General features: G+C 46.6%; 1 protein-coding gene across 1 annotated transcript; it reads left to right on the top strand.

Moving 5' to 3' along the window:
• Positions 1-11,815: 11,815 nt before the first annotated feature.
• On the top strand, positions 11,816-15,842 carry FZD1 (frizzled class receptor 1). Its single transcript, XM_050892205.1, has 2 exons — positions 11,816-14,107; positions 14,325-15,842. Exon 1 carries the CDS (start codon positions 12,038-12,040, stop codon positions 13,826-13,828), a length of 1,791 nt encoding a protein of 596 aa, XP_050748162.1. The 5' UTR covers positions 11,816-12,037; the 3' UTR covers positions 13,829-14,107; positions 14,325-15,842.
• Positions 15,843-16,993: the final 1,151 nt, after the last annotated feature.

Here is a 16,993-nt window from a genome sequence, read left to right as displayed (position 1 = left end):
ACTTTATAATGACAACAAACCTCAATAAAGAAGCCCTATCCTGGGCAATTATAAACCAAGCACCTGCCAGAGACATTTCTTCACTCTTTAAAGGCTCTGACCTTCAACTTCAGATCTATCTTCTCCTCCAGCATGGCATAGAAATAAACTGTAATCGTGTAGCACTGCCAGTCTATATTATAAAGACTCTCTTGTTATAAGATAGGATACATGTCTGGTTACAAAATGGGAATCTCCTAAAATACACACCCAATTTCTTTGTCATTAGTCTACAGCAACATGAGAAAGCTATGCATGACGAGTTCAGAGGCAGATGCTACACAGGCTGCATAGAACTGGTCAGGGAGCAGCAGTGAGAAAGACACGGCTGTCTCCTGCAAATGCAAAAGGGGTCTCTGAACAATGTCAGCTATAAACAATGTCAGATATGAATTTAGAAGGGTGACATTTTTATTTATTTTTATTGGGTGATTATCCACTTGTGAGAAATACAGGCCAAGACTTGGGTCTGGGAAAACTAATTATGTCTGGAATTCATCTTGATAAAATATAAAGGCAGATTATGTTCCTTGGGTCAAAAGCTGTTAGCATAAGTATGAGATTTTGAGTTCCTTGGTTCTTTACTGCTTTAAGGAAAGAGAGAGAAAGAGAGAATTTTTAAAGAAAAAACAAGAGTAGTGAAATAATAACTATGTGCATGAGAATTTGTTGATTAGCCTGGTAGGTACTTCTACAAAATACTGGTTTTGCTGATTTTAGGTGTCATGTCCATTACCTCAGCCAAAAGACTATTATCAAAAGCTCTGTAGTAAATAACCCTCCCCGTGGTTTGTCTTTTTTCTAAAAGATCATCTGATTCTCTTGGACTGTTGAGCTCAAGAAAAATGGAAGAAAGTGGGAGATGATCCTTTTAAAGGCAAAGTACATGCTCAAGGAAAAGTCATTTTCATGTGCTGTCAGCGGCAGCGAAAGTACCACTTCCTATATACAGGCCAAAGGAAGAGGAGGTGAAATACCTGGGTACACACTAAAGGCTGTGTACCCATGAAACCTCCACTTCAAATCCCAGCCAAATCTTCTCTGACTGGCTTGAGATAAATAATCACCCAACACTAATCAGTAAAGTTAAAATGTTGGATTTTTTCAACCTTGTTTCTAATTGAGCAATTCCTTATCTTTCTTGCCCAATAGTTACTCCAAATATTTTACAATGTAGTTTAGATTTGAATCCTGAGGATGACAATCTCAGCCCACAGTTGAGTTTTCATGTTTGTGATCATCATTGCTGGCAGAAAAACTCTGGACTGGGCATATGGACTTAATTTAATAGCTATTCCGTGGCAGGCAGCTATGGCCCCTCCAAAAACAGTGGTCTGCAACCCGTGTTGGTAGAGATGGCAAGACTGCTATGCACCACTGTCCTTGGGGTTTCCCTTCCTATTAACTGATAACGTGTGTGCTGCTTACATGGTCTGATGTGTAATTTAAATTGCTATTGACAATGGCATGCTGAGAGAGACACTTATTAGTTAGAGCATAAAAGGGAGGTAGGGAGAGGAAACTGGCGATGAAGCAAGTTAAGTAAATAAATACAAACATGCTTAGTCAGAACATTCATCTGTCATCTTGATTGCTTTTAAGATAAGAGAATAGATATTAAGAAGCTTGTATGCTACTATGAGAGAATACAGTTTAAGGTGATAGCCTAGCCACAGACTAATACTGTGACTTTATATAAATCCATTGTAAAGTGTTCTGCCATACATAGCAGGGGAAAGGTGACAAATGATGGTCTGAAGTCCTGTTACCCCTCTTTTCAGGGGAGAGAGTCAGCATCAACGTGACTCGGCCTTTTCTACTCCCAGGTCCCTCAACCTGGTGTACAATCCCTCTGCAGTACTGGAAAACAAGAGGGATTTCTCCCCATATTTGTCACCTCAGCAGCTGGTCCAGTTATGTCTAGATTTTTTATTTCAAGTCAGAAAAACTAATGATTAAATTTGCTTTGTGAAGGTGCAGTCCAAGCTACCGCTTCATGATTGCCTGATGCCCATCAAAGCTGGGGCTGCTGCCGCCAGGCGCCATCCCCTCCTCTCCCATCTTTCAGCTCATGCCTTCCCTTTCCCCTCTGCTGGCACTAGCACCCCTGCAGCCATGCCAAGAGCTGGAGAAGGGAACTGATGCAACTGGAAGTGCAGTGGGTTTTGCTGGTAAGCTTTCAGCTGGGGCAGCGCACCACTCTGCTTCTCCCCACTGCCCCACTGGTGCTGCTGCACGCAGCAGGGGTGGGAGAAATGGCTGGGAGTGGGAGGAGGTGTGGGACCATCTCCCTCAGGGGGCTTAAAACAATTGTGATTCACCGCCCTCCAAAGCTTTCCAGGGAGGAAAAATACGCCTCAGGAAAAAGAAATGTGTGTGCCAGCTTTAGGTTAAATTCCCTTTTCTATCACAGACTTCCTACCTGACTTTGAACAGGTCATTTTAATCTCTTTCTGCCTTAGATTTCCCTCTCCAAAACGAAGACACAGCAGTACTTTTATCTTTCAGAACAAACACATTAGAGATTTTGAGGTGTTGAGGTGCCCAGGTACTCTGGGAATAGGGGCACAAAAAGACTTTTGATAGGTCTGCAAATATTTTTGAAGTGCTTCTGCCTCAAGCTTCCCTTTTTAATTGCCTTAATTGTAGACAGCATTTGTACTGCACAGCTAAGTTCTTTGTAGCTTAACATTTTGTAAGTATCCACACTTTTGGCAAATCATTGGTGTAACTGAATTCCAGATAATAGAATTCAAGGTATAAAGATGAGATATATGGCAAAGGATGGAAGGGTTTTTTCAGGCTTTAAAAACCTTTTCACTGTGTTTCAAGTTTCAGTAACTTTTAGTGGTGTCACTCAACAACAGAGTGAGCAAGGACTCCATGGTGAAAACACCAGCTGTGATCTATTTTACATGCAGTTAACCTTTCAATCAGTCATACCATAGCATTACTCACTCCATCCGAACCGCAGCCTGATCTGAGGAGATTAATTCAAGCTCATCAGATCTGACATTGTCATCTTTTTTCCAACAGAGCTAATGTATGGTTTTGTTTGTGACCAGACCCATCACTTAGAGGGCTTCAGACTAATAAACTTGCTTTAATACAGAGCAGACAGAGTGGTTGTTTGGACCACAACGATTTTTCCTGAAATGGATGATAGTACTGCATCAATACTGTCATTGTGGTCCTCTTCCTAGTCTAAACAGCTCTGCTCACAGAGTAATATTTGAAATGTTTATCCCTAGAAAAAATATACTAGGTGTAGCCATAACAAGTGGTAGAATATCCTTTTTACCTCAGAATTTGAGATTAGAATGTCTATATTTATAGCTAAAGGAGGATACCACTAGAAATAAATATTTACTAAGGTGGTGATATTATTACAAGGGCAGATCTTCATTCAAGAAGAAAAAGTCAGTCTTGTATTTACAAAACGCAAAGGAGAGATTACAGACTAGTTATTCTGGGATACATCTGTCCAACTCTGGCAATCTGATTTTAAAGGGCTGATTACCAGAGAGCACAGGCACCAGCACTTTTTACATATAAGGTCCCTGAAAGATGCTGGGATCAGGGGTATTCAAAGTCATTGGTCTGTTTCTGTAACCACATCTCTACATTTTCTCTCCAGCTTTACCACATACTCTTTTTTTGACCTTGGCAACACACTTCATTTCTTCACTTTTAAGTTCCTGCATTTAGAAGATGGGGATTAAGAACATAGATGCAAAGCTGCTCTAAGTTTATTGATATTTGCAGCTTTCAGAGCTCTAATGGGTGGCACCATACAAAGGCAAAAAGTTCTTTACATTTTACTGAAGTGATTCATTTTTCAGCTGGCCACAATGTTGTACTGCAAATCTTCAATGAGTGCGGACTTGCCAATTTGAAGAAACAACTGATTTAACTAAATGGTTTTTCAAAAACATGTAGAGAAATTGGTGCAACCCCATCATGGAGATAAATTTATATCAGGCTGAGTGCTTCGTATTGATTAAGCTTATGTCAGCAAGGAATCAACTTGCTAATTCCATGAAAGGCACTTTTAAACTGAAATAAGAGTATCTACACAGGGGGTTAGTTTAATATTGGCACTTTTTTTCCCAAATAAGACAAGCCTTTAAGCCCCACATCCCTAGTGCTGTGCATTTCAAAAGAAAAAAAAAAGAGAAGTGGCATAGTAAACATGGCAAAACCAATTAGGTTTAAGATATGTGTCCTTGGCACTCTGAGTGCTACATTGGCTCAGAATTAGGCTTGCTATGATTTGAAGCGTCTTTAAGTCTGCTGCTATTTAACACATTATGTGGGAACATAGTTCTGTCACAGTTTTTTAATGGCTCAAACGATGCTGACTGGCATATCCCAGAGATGTTGGTTCAAGGCTGTGGTTTCATGGCAGCCTGACTTCTACTGCAGATCAGCTGCAACTATGAAGTCTTTGTATCATGCAACCTGGAAGCCAGAAGATGGAGGGAAAAGCGCTTCCCAAAGCAGTTCGGTAAACCCTTTTGCTTGCTGTGGCAGTGGTGTAGACAAAGTTTAGGGCTGCTGCTAGCCCTTCTCTGCCAAAAGGAGGACCCAGACCTCCAACTCTTAATTGCCATCACATATGTATTTGGAAGGATGTATGTGTAGGCACAGTGCACTGTATTGCAGACTTTTAAGTAAATATTTAAATCAGTCTGCATTTTTAGAATGTATGAACTCTGAGATTTTTCTGAAGTGCTTCTTTTTCTCCTCCTTGAAGACTGTGGGATCAGGCTAAGGATGGTTTATCTGGGGCCCACGTGAGATATCTGATATACTCCTAGAGGTGTCGCAGCATCGAGCAGTTGCTGTGCAGCTGGGCTCAGAGAGTAGGGGAAATGCTAACTAGAAGAGTCAGCTGCAGAATTGGAGGAAGGTCTAGAACACTAATCCTGCCTGTCCTTAAGACAATTCCTTTCACACAACCAGCCCAAAGTTTCTGAAAAGAATTTACTTCAAAATACAGCTGACTCCTCCTATATGAAAAAGAATGTATTTAGGGGAGAAGAAGTGCTTACAAGCAGATCCTAGTGGCGCATTCCTTTCAGTCTTGCTGGGCAGTTTGCCTCTGTTTACCCTGGTTAAATATTTAAAGCTATCTTTCCAAAGGAAAGCAAAAGCCCCAAAGATTTTTTCTAAAGTGAAAGTTGAGATTGTCCTTTAACATGTACCAAGCCACATTCCATGGAGAAAGGCAGATGCAGGCTGCTAATTACTCCCTGCTCTGATCTCATCCTGCTCACTCTCTCAATAACACTCATGGAAAATACATGCACACCTAAAAGACATAGAAAAACAACTTTCCTCCACTCTATCCCCCCACCTCACACACATACCTTTTCAATTCGTGTATCTTGAAATACTAATGCAGAAAATATGATCTGAATCTCATTTACATCAGTGGAAATGGGGAGTAATTTCTTTAAAAGGAATGTACCTAAAGCACAGCAAAAGCAGTGTGAGACTGTAAGTAAAAGCTCATCACATAATTTCTCCTTGCATCACAGCCTACTGTGAAGCTCTGCTTGCTTCCCTTGCATCCGTGAAATCAGCAGGTCTACTCCTGGGAGTAAGGATTGCCGGCTTAGGGCCTTAAATCAGCCTCTCTGTGTTTGAAGAACAAGAGAGAGTCTGTGTTTTCAGGCACTGTATGTAACTGTAGAAGAACTCACTCAAGAAAGGGAAATAAAAAGACAGTAAAAATGTTCGCATTCTCTCTGAACAAAATGAGCTGTGATCTGCAATTGCCCTTTTAAGAGTTGTGACTTTTTCTTGTTCTCCGGAAAACTTTTGGCAGCAGCAACCAGGCTGCAGCCCCTGCGCCTCTCACCCCAGTGCTGAACATGTCAGGGAAGGCAGGCAACATACGGCTTTAATTTGCTAGGGATCATCTACATTTCTTCTGAACAGAAAAGAAAACCAAATCAAATCTCCACATACTCAATCTATCTTGAATAAACAGCATTAAGGAAAAAATGCTGTGGGTACTGGGAGGAAGAGACTCTTTGTAGTCTGCTTTGACTGTGCATACCGTTTCTCCTCGTGCCTCTTTAAAGCATATAAAATCACTGTAATGGGGGGCTGACTTACACGAGTGCTACTCAAAGATTGCTCTTTATTCCTAGCCCATGCTACACGGTAGGAGTTTGGGTTACAATAGGTGTCACACAGCAGGAGTAAATTACCACTGACTTCAGTGGCTAGAGCTGCATTTCCATTCTATTTCTCTTATTCCCACAACCCCCAAATACAAATAAAAGTACAATTTTTACCTAAATTGACAATCGCAGACTGATACAGCCAATTAATAAAAGGCACATATAAAGGCATCTGGGATGAATTTGAGGGTAAGATGACCTGGACCACCCGATGGTAAGAGAATTACTTGGTATCTTGTCAAATGCCTGTTAATAACAACTGCCTCTGTGCCGAGATGACTTTCTGAGCACTTGGCTGTAAGGCCTTGAGACCCTTCACTGCAGTCAGTATTCTGGCTGCTGACTGCACCTTCGCCTAGGGTTCATGTTCAGCTCCTACTGATTTTCTTTGCCAATCACTGCATGTGTTTGTTATTTTTGTCAGCACAGGCATACTTCCAAGAGTCTTCTAGATGTTCCAAGAAATAGTCAATGTCCAAGGTAGGCTTTTAAATTTTAAGGATTTTGTTCTTCTGGCAAGACTAAATCTGTGAGATGCTATGGCCCATGGCCCTGTGGCAGATGGCCATGTCACTGGCATGTTGCAAAGTGAAAAATATCTTACCGTGCAACTGTAAAAGCTGCTTGGGAGTCTTGTCCAGATACTTTCTCTCCAGAATTTTGGTCTGTAGACCTGTATGTCAACTTCTGGGGTCAAACAACTTAGTTGAAGGAGTGTGTATTATCTGGATTAAGGATTTTATCACCAGAAATATATGGAAGCTTTAATATGGCAATGTAAGGGGATACCTTATTTCATTTTACAATTATAATCACCTCTCCTTCATTTCACTGCATTTATACTCTTCATACTGTTCTTCAGCAAGCATCCTTGGCTGTGCATCGTGAGGACTTGATGTGATGTGTACTGCCAGCACTGAGAGCTGAAATGAGACCCACCTGAGCTGTGGACCTGCACTATCTCATCTGGAAACCTCTAGGTCACTGCCCATCACAGATGACATACTTGAACCCCTCTCTCTACCGAGCTATCAAAAATCCTTTCTTTCCATCCAGAACTAATGCCTCTGCCCCCCAAAATATTAATTGTTCTTATCAGCCAAGATTCATGCTCAACATGAGACAAAAATCAACTTTTAACCTGTCCCACTGTATTACAATGATCTTACTTTTAACCCCTTATTTGACATTTAAATAATGAAATCTTGAATCAACTAAAAAGCTAATTATCTGAGCATAACTTTTGCTTTACTTTGGTGAACAAACATACATTTATGTCATCATCTGTGTTTAGATTTTATTCATTTGGGTGGTCACTAGCCTTACTACAAGTATTGTTTGTGCTTATATTTGCATTCTCTGTATGTAACATAGGCCTGTGAGATAAAGCTGAATAACTTCCTCTAGAGAAACACGTTTTCCTTAAATGCTGTGGAAAGGAAGCATTCACTGTATCCTATTTCTGCCAGTCACTTAGAGGAAAACAAGAAAATACTGCAACTACTTTTTGTTTTGTTTCTTTCCAAAATTAAAGATTTAGATAGCTTCATTTTTTCTCGGCCGAAGATTTGTGTCCCACATCCCCCATAACAAGTAAAACCAGTACAAACCAGCACCCTGAGGACAGCAGCAGAGTGAGGATACTACTGGGATATTAACAATATAAGAGGACAAAACTCGGTACCCTTCCCACCTGCCAGAGTCCTAATTCCCCTAGTGGCTACTGTAACATCAGCACACTGTTTTGAAGTAAAAGCTGAAATTCCTTTTAAGGTATGATTTTAACGCCCAAACTTTGGGTTTGTTTTAGAATGGAAGATTGTATTTCCATGGCAAGGGGGAAGAGTGCCTGTGCTTTAAGGAAGACACTATTTGTCTTTGTAAGAACATGATTACTCTTGTACTGACCCAAGCAAAGGTGGCATCCAGTCCAGTCTCTTCTCTCCAACAGTCACCCGCGGTGGATACCTAAGGAATCGTTAAAAGAACAAGGCAGACACACAGTGATAGTCTCCTGTGGATGTGATGTGTAGTACTGGGGTTGCATGAAGAAGTAGTATCTTTTATTAGACCAAGACATATAGGTGGAAAAAGGAGACAAACTTTTGGTCATACAAACTTCTTTGGGTTAGAAACACCAGCTGCAGCTTTCAATTAAGAACAATTGCTTAACATTTACTAAGATACGTATTAATTAAGCCAGCTCTGAAAGGAAGAAGATGGTAGCTTTAGAATAGAGAGGACGTTAATGACGTTAATGATGTTAAGGATGGGAGAGAGTGGCATTTATTAGCTAAGCAAAAAGGAGAGACAATTACCTTACAGTCTGTTGATTTGGAGAGAAGTAAGCGGGGGGAATGGAAGCAGAAGGAAATTATAATACTATCAGACCAGCATCTCTACTGAGTCCCTGGTTTTGGGTGTTGGGCAGAGCTAGGACACCTAGTTCCCATGCTCACTTCCGTGCGACAAGTTCCATAGTTTCCCTTAAGGATCAGGTCTGAATGAGGAGAGGGAAAATGTCCTGTTTTGTGAGAAACTCTCCCTCACCGACAGCACCGTGTTTTGGTCTATGAAGACAGTCTCTGGGAGTTCATGCTGGTGCTGAGTGGTCATTTTCAGCAGCAAAACTACCAGGAAAGTAGGCATGCACAGGATGAAGTACGTTACAGTCTGGGAACTGCAAATGTAAGACCGGAGGATGCCAGTGGTTTGATGGCAGGGGGTGTTCATTGCTGCAGTAGCAGATGGGCATCAACACATCTTACATTTCTTGCTCAGGCACGGTTTAAACTGAGCTGGTGTTTTGGACCACAGAGAATTATGCTTCTAATGATGAGTTTTGTGGTTTGGGGTGCTTGAAATGTAGGACAAGTGCTTCTGGGAAGATTCTTTCCACACAGGATTTTCTTATGTTATGTGAAAAATCATTAAACAGTTAAAACCAGCAAGTCCTAGGAACTTTCCTGAACTTACCAGCTCTCAACCCTCATTCTTCCCCCCACAACACCCCCTCCATTCGCACTTCCACTTTTTCTTCCTGAGCTGGTCTCACTGTTACATCCCTATCTAAGCTCTAAGCAGTTGTTCTCAAGTTGCATTTAGCTGTGGTAGTTACTGCTTCAGAACCAAAAAAATAGCTTGTTAACCCAGAAATTTGTTCACTTTTCCTTCTATACCAGTTGGTCTGAAAAAAGCTATTACCTACATGTACAAACCTTGTCCCGTATACACTGATCTTTCTCCTAGTACAATCTTCTGGCTTGTTGCACACAGCAACTCAGAACAGCAACTTTTCAGTGTTTTTCAGTTTGAGAAGTGAGTATTTCCTAAATATTTCAAATGCAGACCCCCATAGATAGAATTTCAGCCAACTGATGATGGACTTTTAGGCATCTTAATTACCTTTCTTGGATTGTGTGATGTGTCCCCAGGTCTGAAGACCACAGGCAGAAAGCCACGGAGGCTTCCTGAGACTAGTTAGAAATTCACACTCATTTTCTATGAGAAAGAGCATGTATAATACTTGTTCCTATCTAAAGATCCAGCGTTCAATTGTTTTAGGATGAATAGGAAAACAATACTGTCATATAGGGCTGAATATAAATTATGTTTTGTGCTAGAAAGGAGTTAGTAATTTTAATTACTGATGTAGATCTGAAGAGGAAAATCTGTAGCTTAAAACTGTAAATATGATATGCAAGGAACAAAACTTTTTTCAGCAGAAGATGGAAAAAGATATCATTTGTGCACATAATTTTTGAACTACGGTCCTCTGAGAAGAGTTCTTGACAGAACTCAATGAACCTCAGTAAACGAGGACATCAGCAATCGACATATTTAAGGTTGTGCAATTTCTAAACATGATCCTGCTCCTGCAGTCGTTACACAGCATAGATCTTGCTATTAATTAGTTTGAATGTGGGACAGCACTGCTGGGAGAAAGAAAGTGGCCTAAATAGCATGGTCCAAATTTTATCTGTAGCTATCCAAGAAATATAGATGTCTTTTATTAACCCTTGCCACTTGTGACAGCTAGAAATAAATGCTGGGCTTGTCTTATTCCTAATGGATTTTTGCAGCTTATTAGCATGTAACGTGGAAAGGGTGGGAGCATGCTGCAGAGAACGAAGACACCTGGCCGGAGAAGCTTCATGCCTGGTTCAGCTCTGAATGGCAGCATTAACCGTTGGACAAATATGAGGACATTCATGCACACGACACAGAGGCTTGGTTACTGAATGTTTGGAGAACGTGGTAGGATTCTCCTCCTCCTCCTCCTCTCCAGGAGCATGGTTCATTATTCTTATTGAATTCCAGTGAGTACAGTAAATCCCCCATTCAGCCTCCATCATTTTTCCGGACTACACATTTCCGAAGAGCGAACAGGACCTCCACTCTGAGGGAGCAACGGGGCTTTAGATGTGCAGAAATGGCCACTGTTGGCGGTCACTCTATGCCCATTCACCCCCTCCCCAGAATATAGCGAGTATTTAAAAAACCTGATGGGAGGTATTTGCAAGTCACGCAGTGTTCATCCTGAATTAAGCTGGAATAGCTGCCCACTGGGCAGAGGGAGGAAGGGGAATGGGAAAGCCCTGTTGTGATTATTTTCGTATCTCAGGCTGCTGCTGTAGACATGATAGGAGGAAGACGCACATAAAATACTGGCAATAACTCGGCAGCGAGATACTTAAAGCGTCTCTGGAGGGAGGCGAGCTTTGGCCGCTCGCACATCACCGGTTGCGTGTGTGAGATGCGAGCTTCGCGGTCTCTGCCTTCAAACTGCCGCCGCTCCTGCCCGCGCCCAAAGTTATTACAGTAACCCTATCTTCCAGCTTTCAGTCCTGCAAAGATGCTCCCCGATTGTTCCCTGCTCCCTGCAGCAGACTCCTGACAACAGCACCGGCCTCCCCCCCGGCCTCCCCCCTCCAACCCTGCCCTTTGCTGTTTGGCAAATATCGATCGATGCCCCCCCCTCCCCCGGCCCCCCCCGGGCTGTGAATGGAGCCGAAATTGGCACAGCTGCCTTTCCGCCGGGGGAGACGCCGAGTTTGATGGGCCCTGGACCCCGCCGAGGTGCGCGGTTCAATGGCCTTAACGATCGTCATCACCGGGGAATCCAAAAACACCCCCCGGGACAACCGTGACCGACACCCCGGCGGCTCCGCGGTGCAGCCGCGGCCGTCCAGCCGAGCCGCCCCGGCGGGCCCGGCCTCCCCCTGCCCCTCCGCGCTGCCGACCGAAGAGGCACGGCCCCCCGCCCCCGCGATCATTCCCCCCCCGCCCCCCGGCACCGCACGGGGCCGCCCCCCCTCCCCTCCCCTTCCCCCGCGGCGGAGCTCCCCCTTCCCCCGCCGCCTTTGTGCGCGGCGCGGGGCAGCCCCGCGCCCGCCTGCGCCCGCCCCCGGGTGAGGCGTTGGGAGACGGTCCCTTACGCAGGAAAGTTCGGCGTCGGTTTCAAGGCTCCTCCCTCCCGGTGAAAGGCAGACTGCGGGGCGCCTGGAAACCGGTCGGAGGGAGCGCGGCGCGGCGCGGCGAGGCGAGGGGCGCGGGCTCGAGGGGCCGGCACAAATGGTCAGGCGGCGGCGGCGGCGGCGGAGGCGGCGGCGGTAGTCGGAGGCGCGGCGGGCGCTGCCGCCGGTGCGGGCAGAGCTGCGCGCCGCGGCCGCGCGAGTGGCGGCCGGGGCTGCCCCGTCCCTGCCCGCCGCTCCCTTCATGAGTCGCAAGTTCGGGCCGGGAGGAGCAGCGGCGGCGGCAGCGGGGCGGCGGGAGCCCGGCTGGGCAGGCGGCACCGACTGAGCATGGCCGAGCGGCGCGGGCCGGCGGCGAGCGGCGGCGAGGAAGTTGGCGGCGGGCGGCGGGCGGGCGGCGGCCGGTGCCCGCGGCTGCCGCCGTCGCCGCCGCTGCCGCTGCTGCTGCTGCTGTGGGCGGCGGCGCTGCCGGCCGGGGGCCAGCCGCCGGCGCCGCAGTACAACGGCGAGCGGGGCATCTCCATCCCGGACCACGGCTACTGCCAGCCCATCTCCATCCCGCTCTGCACCGACATCGCCTACAACCAGACCATCATGCCCAACCTGCTGGGCCACACCAACCAGGAGGACGCGGGGCTGGAGGTGCACCAGTTCTACCCGCTGGTGAAGGTGCAGTGCTCGGCCGAGCTCAAGTTCTTCCTCTGCTCCATGTACGCCCCGGTGTGCACCGTGCTGGAGCAGGCCCTGCCGCCCTGCCGCTCCCTCTGCGAGCGGGCCCGCCAGGGCTGCGAGGCCCTCATGAACAAGTTCGGCTTCCAGTGGCCCGACACGCTGCGCTGCGAGAAGTTCCCGGTGCACGGGGCCGGCGAGCTCTGCGTGGGGCAAAACGCCTCCGAGCGCGGCACCCCCACGCCCGCCCTGCGCCCCGAGAGCTGGACCAGCAACCCCCACCGCGGGGGCACCGGCGGCGGCCCCGGGGGCTCGGGGCCTGGCGAGCCCCGCGGGCGCTTCTCCTGCCCGCGGGCGCTGAAGGTGCCCTCCTACCTGAACTACCGCTTCCTGGGGGAGAAGGACTGCGGGGCGCCCTGTGAGCCCGGCCGCCTCTACGGGCTCATGTACTTCGGGCCCGAGGAGCTGCGCTTCTCCCGCACCTGGATCGGCATCTGGTCGGTGCTCTGCTGCGCCTCCACCCTCTTCACCGTCCTCACCTACCTGGTGGACATGAAGCGGTTCAGCTACCCCGAGCGGCCCATCATCTTCCTCTCAGGCTGCTACACGGCGGTCGCCGTGGCCTACATCGCCGGCTTCCTCCTGGAGGAGAGAGTGGTCTGCAACGAGCGCTTCGCCGAGGACGGCTCCCGCACTGTGGCGCAGGGCACGAAGCGGGAGGGCTGCACCATCCTCTTCATGATGCTCTACTTCTTCGGCATGGCCAGCTCCATCTGGTGGGTCATCCTCTCCCTCACCTGGTTCCTTGCTGCCGGCATGAAGTGGGGCCACGAGGCCATCGAGGCCAACTCCCAGTACTTCCACCTGGCCGCCTGGGCTGTGCCGGCCATCAAGACCATCACCATCCTGGCCCTGGGGCAGGTGGACGGGGACGTCCTCAGCGGCGTCTGCTTTGTGGGCATCAACAACGTGGACGCTCTGCGGGGCTTCGTGCTGGCCCCCTTGTTCGTCTACCTGTTCATCGGCACCTCCTTCCTGCTGGCCGGCTTCGTGTCCCTCTTCAGGATCCGGACCATCATGAAGCACGATGGCACCAAGACAGAAAAGCTGGAGAAGCTCATGGTGAGGATAGGCATCTTCAGCGTCCTCTACACGGTGCCGGCCACCATTGTCATTGCCTGCTATTTTTACGAGCAAGCTTTTAGGGAACAGTGGGAGAGGAGCTGGGTCACGCAGAGCTGTAAGAGCTACGCCATCCCCTGCCCCAACAACCACAGCAGCCACCACCCGCCCATGAGCCCCGACTTCACCGTCTTCATGATCAAGTATCTCATGACCTTAATCGTGGGCATCACCTCGGGCTTCTGGATCTGGTCTGGGAAAACCCTGAACTCCTGGAGGAAGTTTTACACCAGGCTCACCAACAGCAAGCAGGGCGAGACCACGGTCTGAAACCCCTGCCCGCCGGGCCAGGGGGATGGCAGGCGGCCGAAGGACCGGGGCTCTGCCTTGGGAAGCAGCTCCTTATCCAGCCTGGGCAAACTTTGGGGACTGCAAGTCGCTTCCGCAGGCGGCGGGGAGCGGAGGACGAGCCAGGTGGGGACCCCTGCGCCTGGGACCGCCCGGCTCTGCCCTCCCTGCTCTCCCCGCTCCTCTCGGGCTGTCTCCTGTAGGAACTGAACGCACTGTCAGGTTGGGGGAGAGGGATGTAAATAGCCTCTGTAAGATTTTGTAAGTATATTTGTATTTAAATTACAAAAAAATCTCACTTTTTTAATTATTTAGGACACTTTTAACCCGTTTGCGGATTTTGCTTCCTCGCCCCCCCTCCCTTTTTTTTTTTTAATTTAAAAAAAAAAAGGCGTTGGATTTCTATTTTGTAGGGCAGGATGGGAAAAACTGCCGGTAAGAGAAACCAAAACAACCCCCTTTCTTCTCCCCCACACAGGTTTTGTAATGGCTTTGCTTGGAGTTTCAGTTGCATGAGCAGCAGGGCCCGGAGTGAGGCTGCTGCCACTGCCGGGGGCGCCTCCTGACGCGGGCTGGGCCCCGGTCCCCGGTCCCGGCCTGCCAGAGGTATGTGGCGGTGGAGGTGAGGTGGGCTTGGGGAGGAGCGCCGCTTCCCGCCTCGGCCCCGGCCCCGTGTGGGGGAGGACGGACCCCTGCCTGGCCCCGTACCGGAGAGGACAGACAGCCGCCCGGCCGCGGCGCAGGGACGGCGCTTCACCTCGCCTCGGCCGGCCGCTGCGGAGCCGAGCCCCGCGGAGCCAGGCGGGACCCGCCAGACCCTTTTGCGGGGGGTAGAAAAACATCCAGCCCTGGCCGTAGGTGTGCCTGGCCTTTCTCTGGAGGGAGAGCCTCTCCGCAGTGCCCGGGGCTAGGGGGATTGGCTGCCGGCTGCCCTCTTCCAATTTTATAAGGTTTATTTAAATGCACCACGTAGTTCAAGAGGAGTCGGCCTGTTTTGTTGTAGGACTTGAGGTTTAACACCGTCTGCACCTGTAGCACGTCCGATGGCTTATGAGGTGGATGCGGACATAGATACACCAAACTTCCCTCTTGTGTTTTGTTTTTTTAAGCCCACTTTTCCCGTCGTAAGGTCTGAGCGGGGGCCGGCGGCGGCGCCCCCCGAGGTCACCCTGCGGGTGCTCCCGCCGCCGCCTGCCCCGGTCCCCTCCCTGCCGGGCTGCTGTTGGCTGGGGTTAGCAGGATCAGGAAATACGGGCTCGGTGAAAGGAGCTTCATCGGAATAAAATGCAGCATTCAGATTTTTTTTTTTTTTTCCTCCTTAATTATATCCATACGCTGGCTCTTCATTTGGGAAACATTGGAGTCATTGCCATTCCCCTGAATTTTAATTCATTGACATTTAATTCATGACACATTATGAGGGTGTGATGATTTTTGCCAGTGGTAAAAACAAAGGAACAGAAAACAGAAAACCAGAATGTTTAAGCACTCTGGTGGGATGTGAGACCTTAAAGAGCCTCTGCTGTCTTTTTTCCCTTCTTTTTTTTCGGTACAGTAATAACATTGCATACTGCAAAGATAAGATACCATGTGTGCAGTATATCTGCTATCTTGTATGCTCCTGGGTGTGTGGGATTGTGCTTCTTAATACAAAAAAAAAAAAGGGTTAAAAATGAAATTGTAATTTTCAACAGATGCATTTGAATATTTAGTCCTCTGTATGAAAAACAGCAGAATGCTTCTCTCCTGATTGTATTGTTTTAAACTTTTTTTATATTACAAATGCCTGTATTTAGGTTCATAAACATTATCTATGGCTACCATACCCTGAAATGCAAAATTATTTGAATTTGGTATGCATTTATTTCTGTTCATTATCACAAGATCATCTATATTTATAGAGGAATAGAAATTTATATATATTAAATACCATATTTTTAATTTCTCTGAAATAAATTGAGGTTTTGTACAAAACTATCTTGTCCCTTTATGTATTCCTCTGACTAACTCAAATACTGTGTGAAAGCAGTGTATATACTACAAGATGTGTGGGATTCCTTTTTTCTTTTCTTATGTTGAGCTCACAGTAACAAGCTGGAATTCAGTGTAGGAATTCATTGTGCATTTTGGTTTTTATCTCTGGGCCGGTCTAGATTAATCCTTCAAAAGAAGTAATGTAAACTGTTCAAGATCTGTGACAGGGTATGGTCGGTGGTGTGAAATCCAAGAAGAGATCTGCTGTATGGCAGGAGAAGAAAGAAGCTCACCAGTTCTTTTTTTTTTGGTTAAAGAAAAGGGTTCTCTCAACTTAGCCTTTCTTCTCCCCTTCCTATTAAAAAAAAAAAAAGATTTTCTCACTGCTCAAAATGACACTCAGACTATGTTGCAATATTGTTGGAATATTTTAATAAGTAAAATAGTTTTGTTTTCCTGAATTTGGAATGTTTGGTTAATCCAGAGTTAAACGGTATGTTCATGGAAGCATTTCAGCTTTATGAAAGTACACGCATTCTTAAACCTTTCAACACAGCACATCTTTTTTTTCTTTTTTTTTTCCTAATTCATTGTTTGAAGTGCCATTCTGTAACCATGGGTTTGTTAGGAAAGATTGGCTAATTATGAGACTTGATTTCTGATTTCCAGTGTTATAAGCTAGTACAGCATTTCAATCTGTAGATCTGGAGGAAGGTGTAAATGATTTTTGGCTTCGTTTACTTTTTTCAGATTCTGATGTGTAAACAGCCATAGAAAAGTAAGGGAAGCTTAACAAAATTTCTCTAATGAGGTAAGACAAGAGGGCAGGGTTTTTTTCGTTATTTTTTAATTTGTTTTACATAAACATAGTTCCTGCTTTCTCAGATATTTTGCACATTTTTCTCAAGTCTTCCCCCCACACTTTTTTGGGGATATTTTAGCATTTAAAATTGTACTGGTCAGCACTCAGCTAGTGACCTGAAGTACAAGCCATTCAATTTCAGTTGCAGTGGAATTCTTTTTGGTCAGTGTATAATTCCATTTGAGCCGTTTTGACTGATCTGTTTTCTTGCAGCTGAATGTATGTGATTTATTTATGCATGGGAGGACACATTTATTTGTAATAGAGACTTTGTATTTGTGGTAGGGATGGGAGGACTAATTTTTTAAAAA

This window comes from Gymnogyps californianus, chromosome 2, assembly GCF_018139145.2.
Source record: "Gymnogyps californianus isolate 813 chromosome 2, ASM1813914v2, whole genome shotgun sequence".
NCBI lineage: Eukaryota > Metazoa > Chordata > Aves > Accipitriformes > Cathartidae > Gymnogyps > Gymnogyps californianus.
The sequence above is the reverse complement of the archived record's forward strand: the minus strand, read 5'-3'. Positions and strand labels throughout refer to the sequence as shown.

Excerpts from the sequence above, each read along its gene's own strand:
- FZD1 (XM_050892205.1), top strand. The coding sequence starts at position 12,038 with ATGGCCGAGCGGCGCGGGCCGGCGGCGAGCGGCGGCGAGGAAGTTGGC.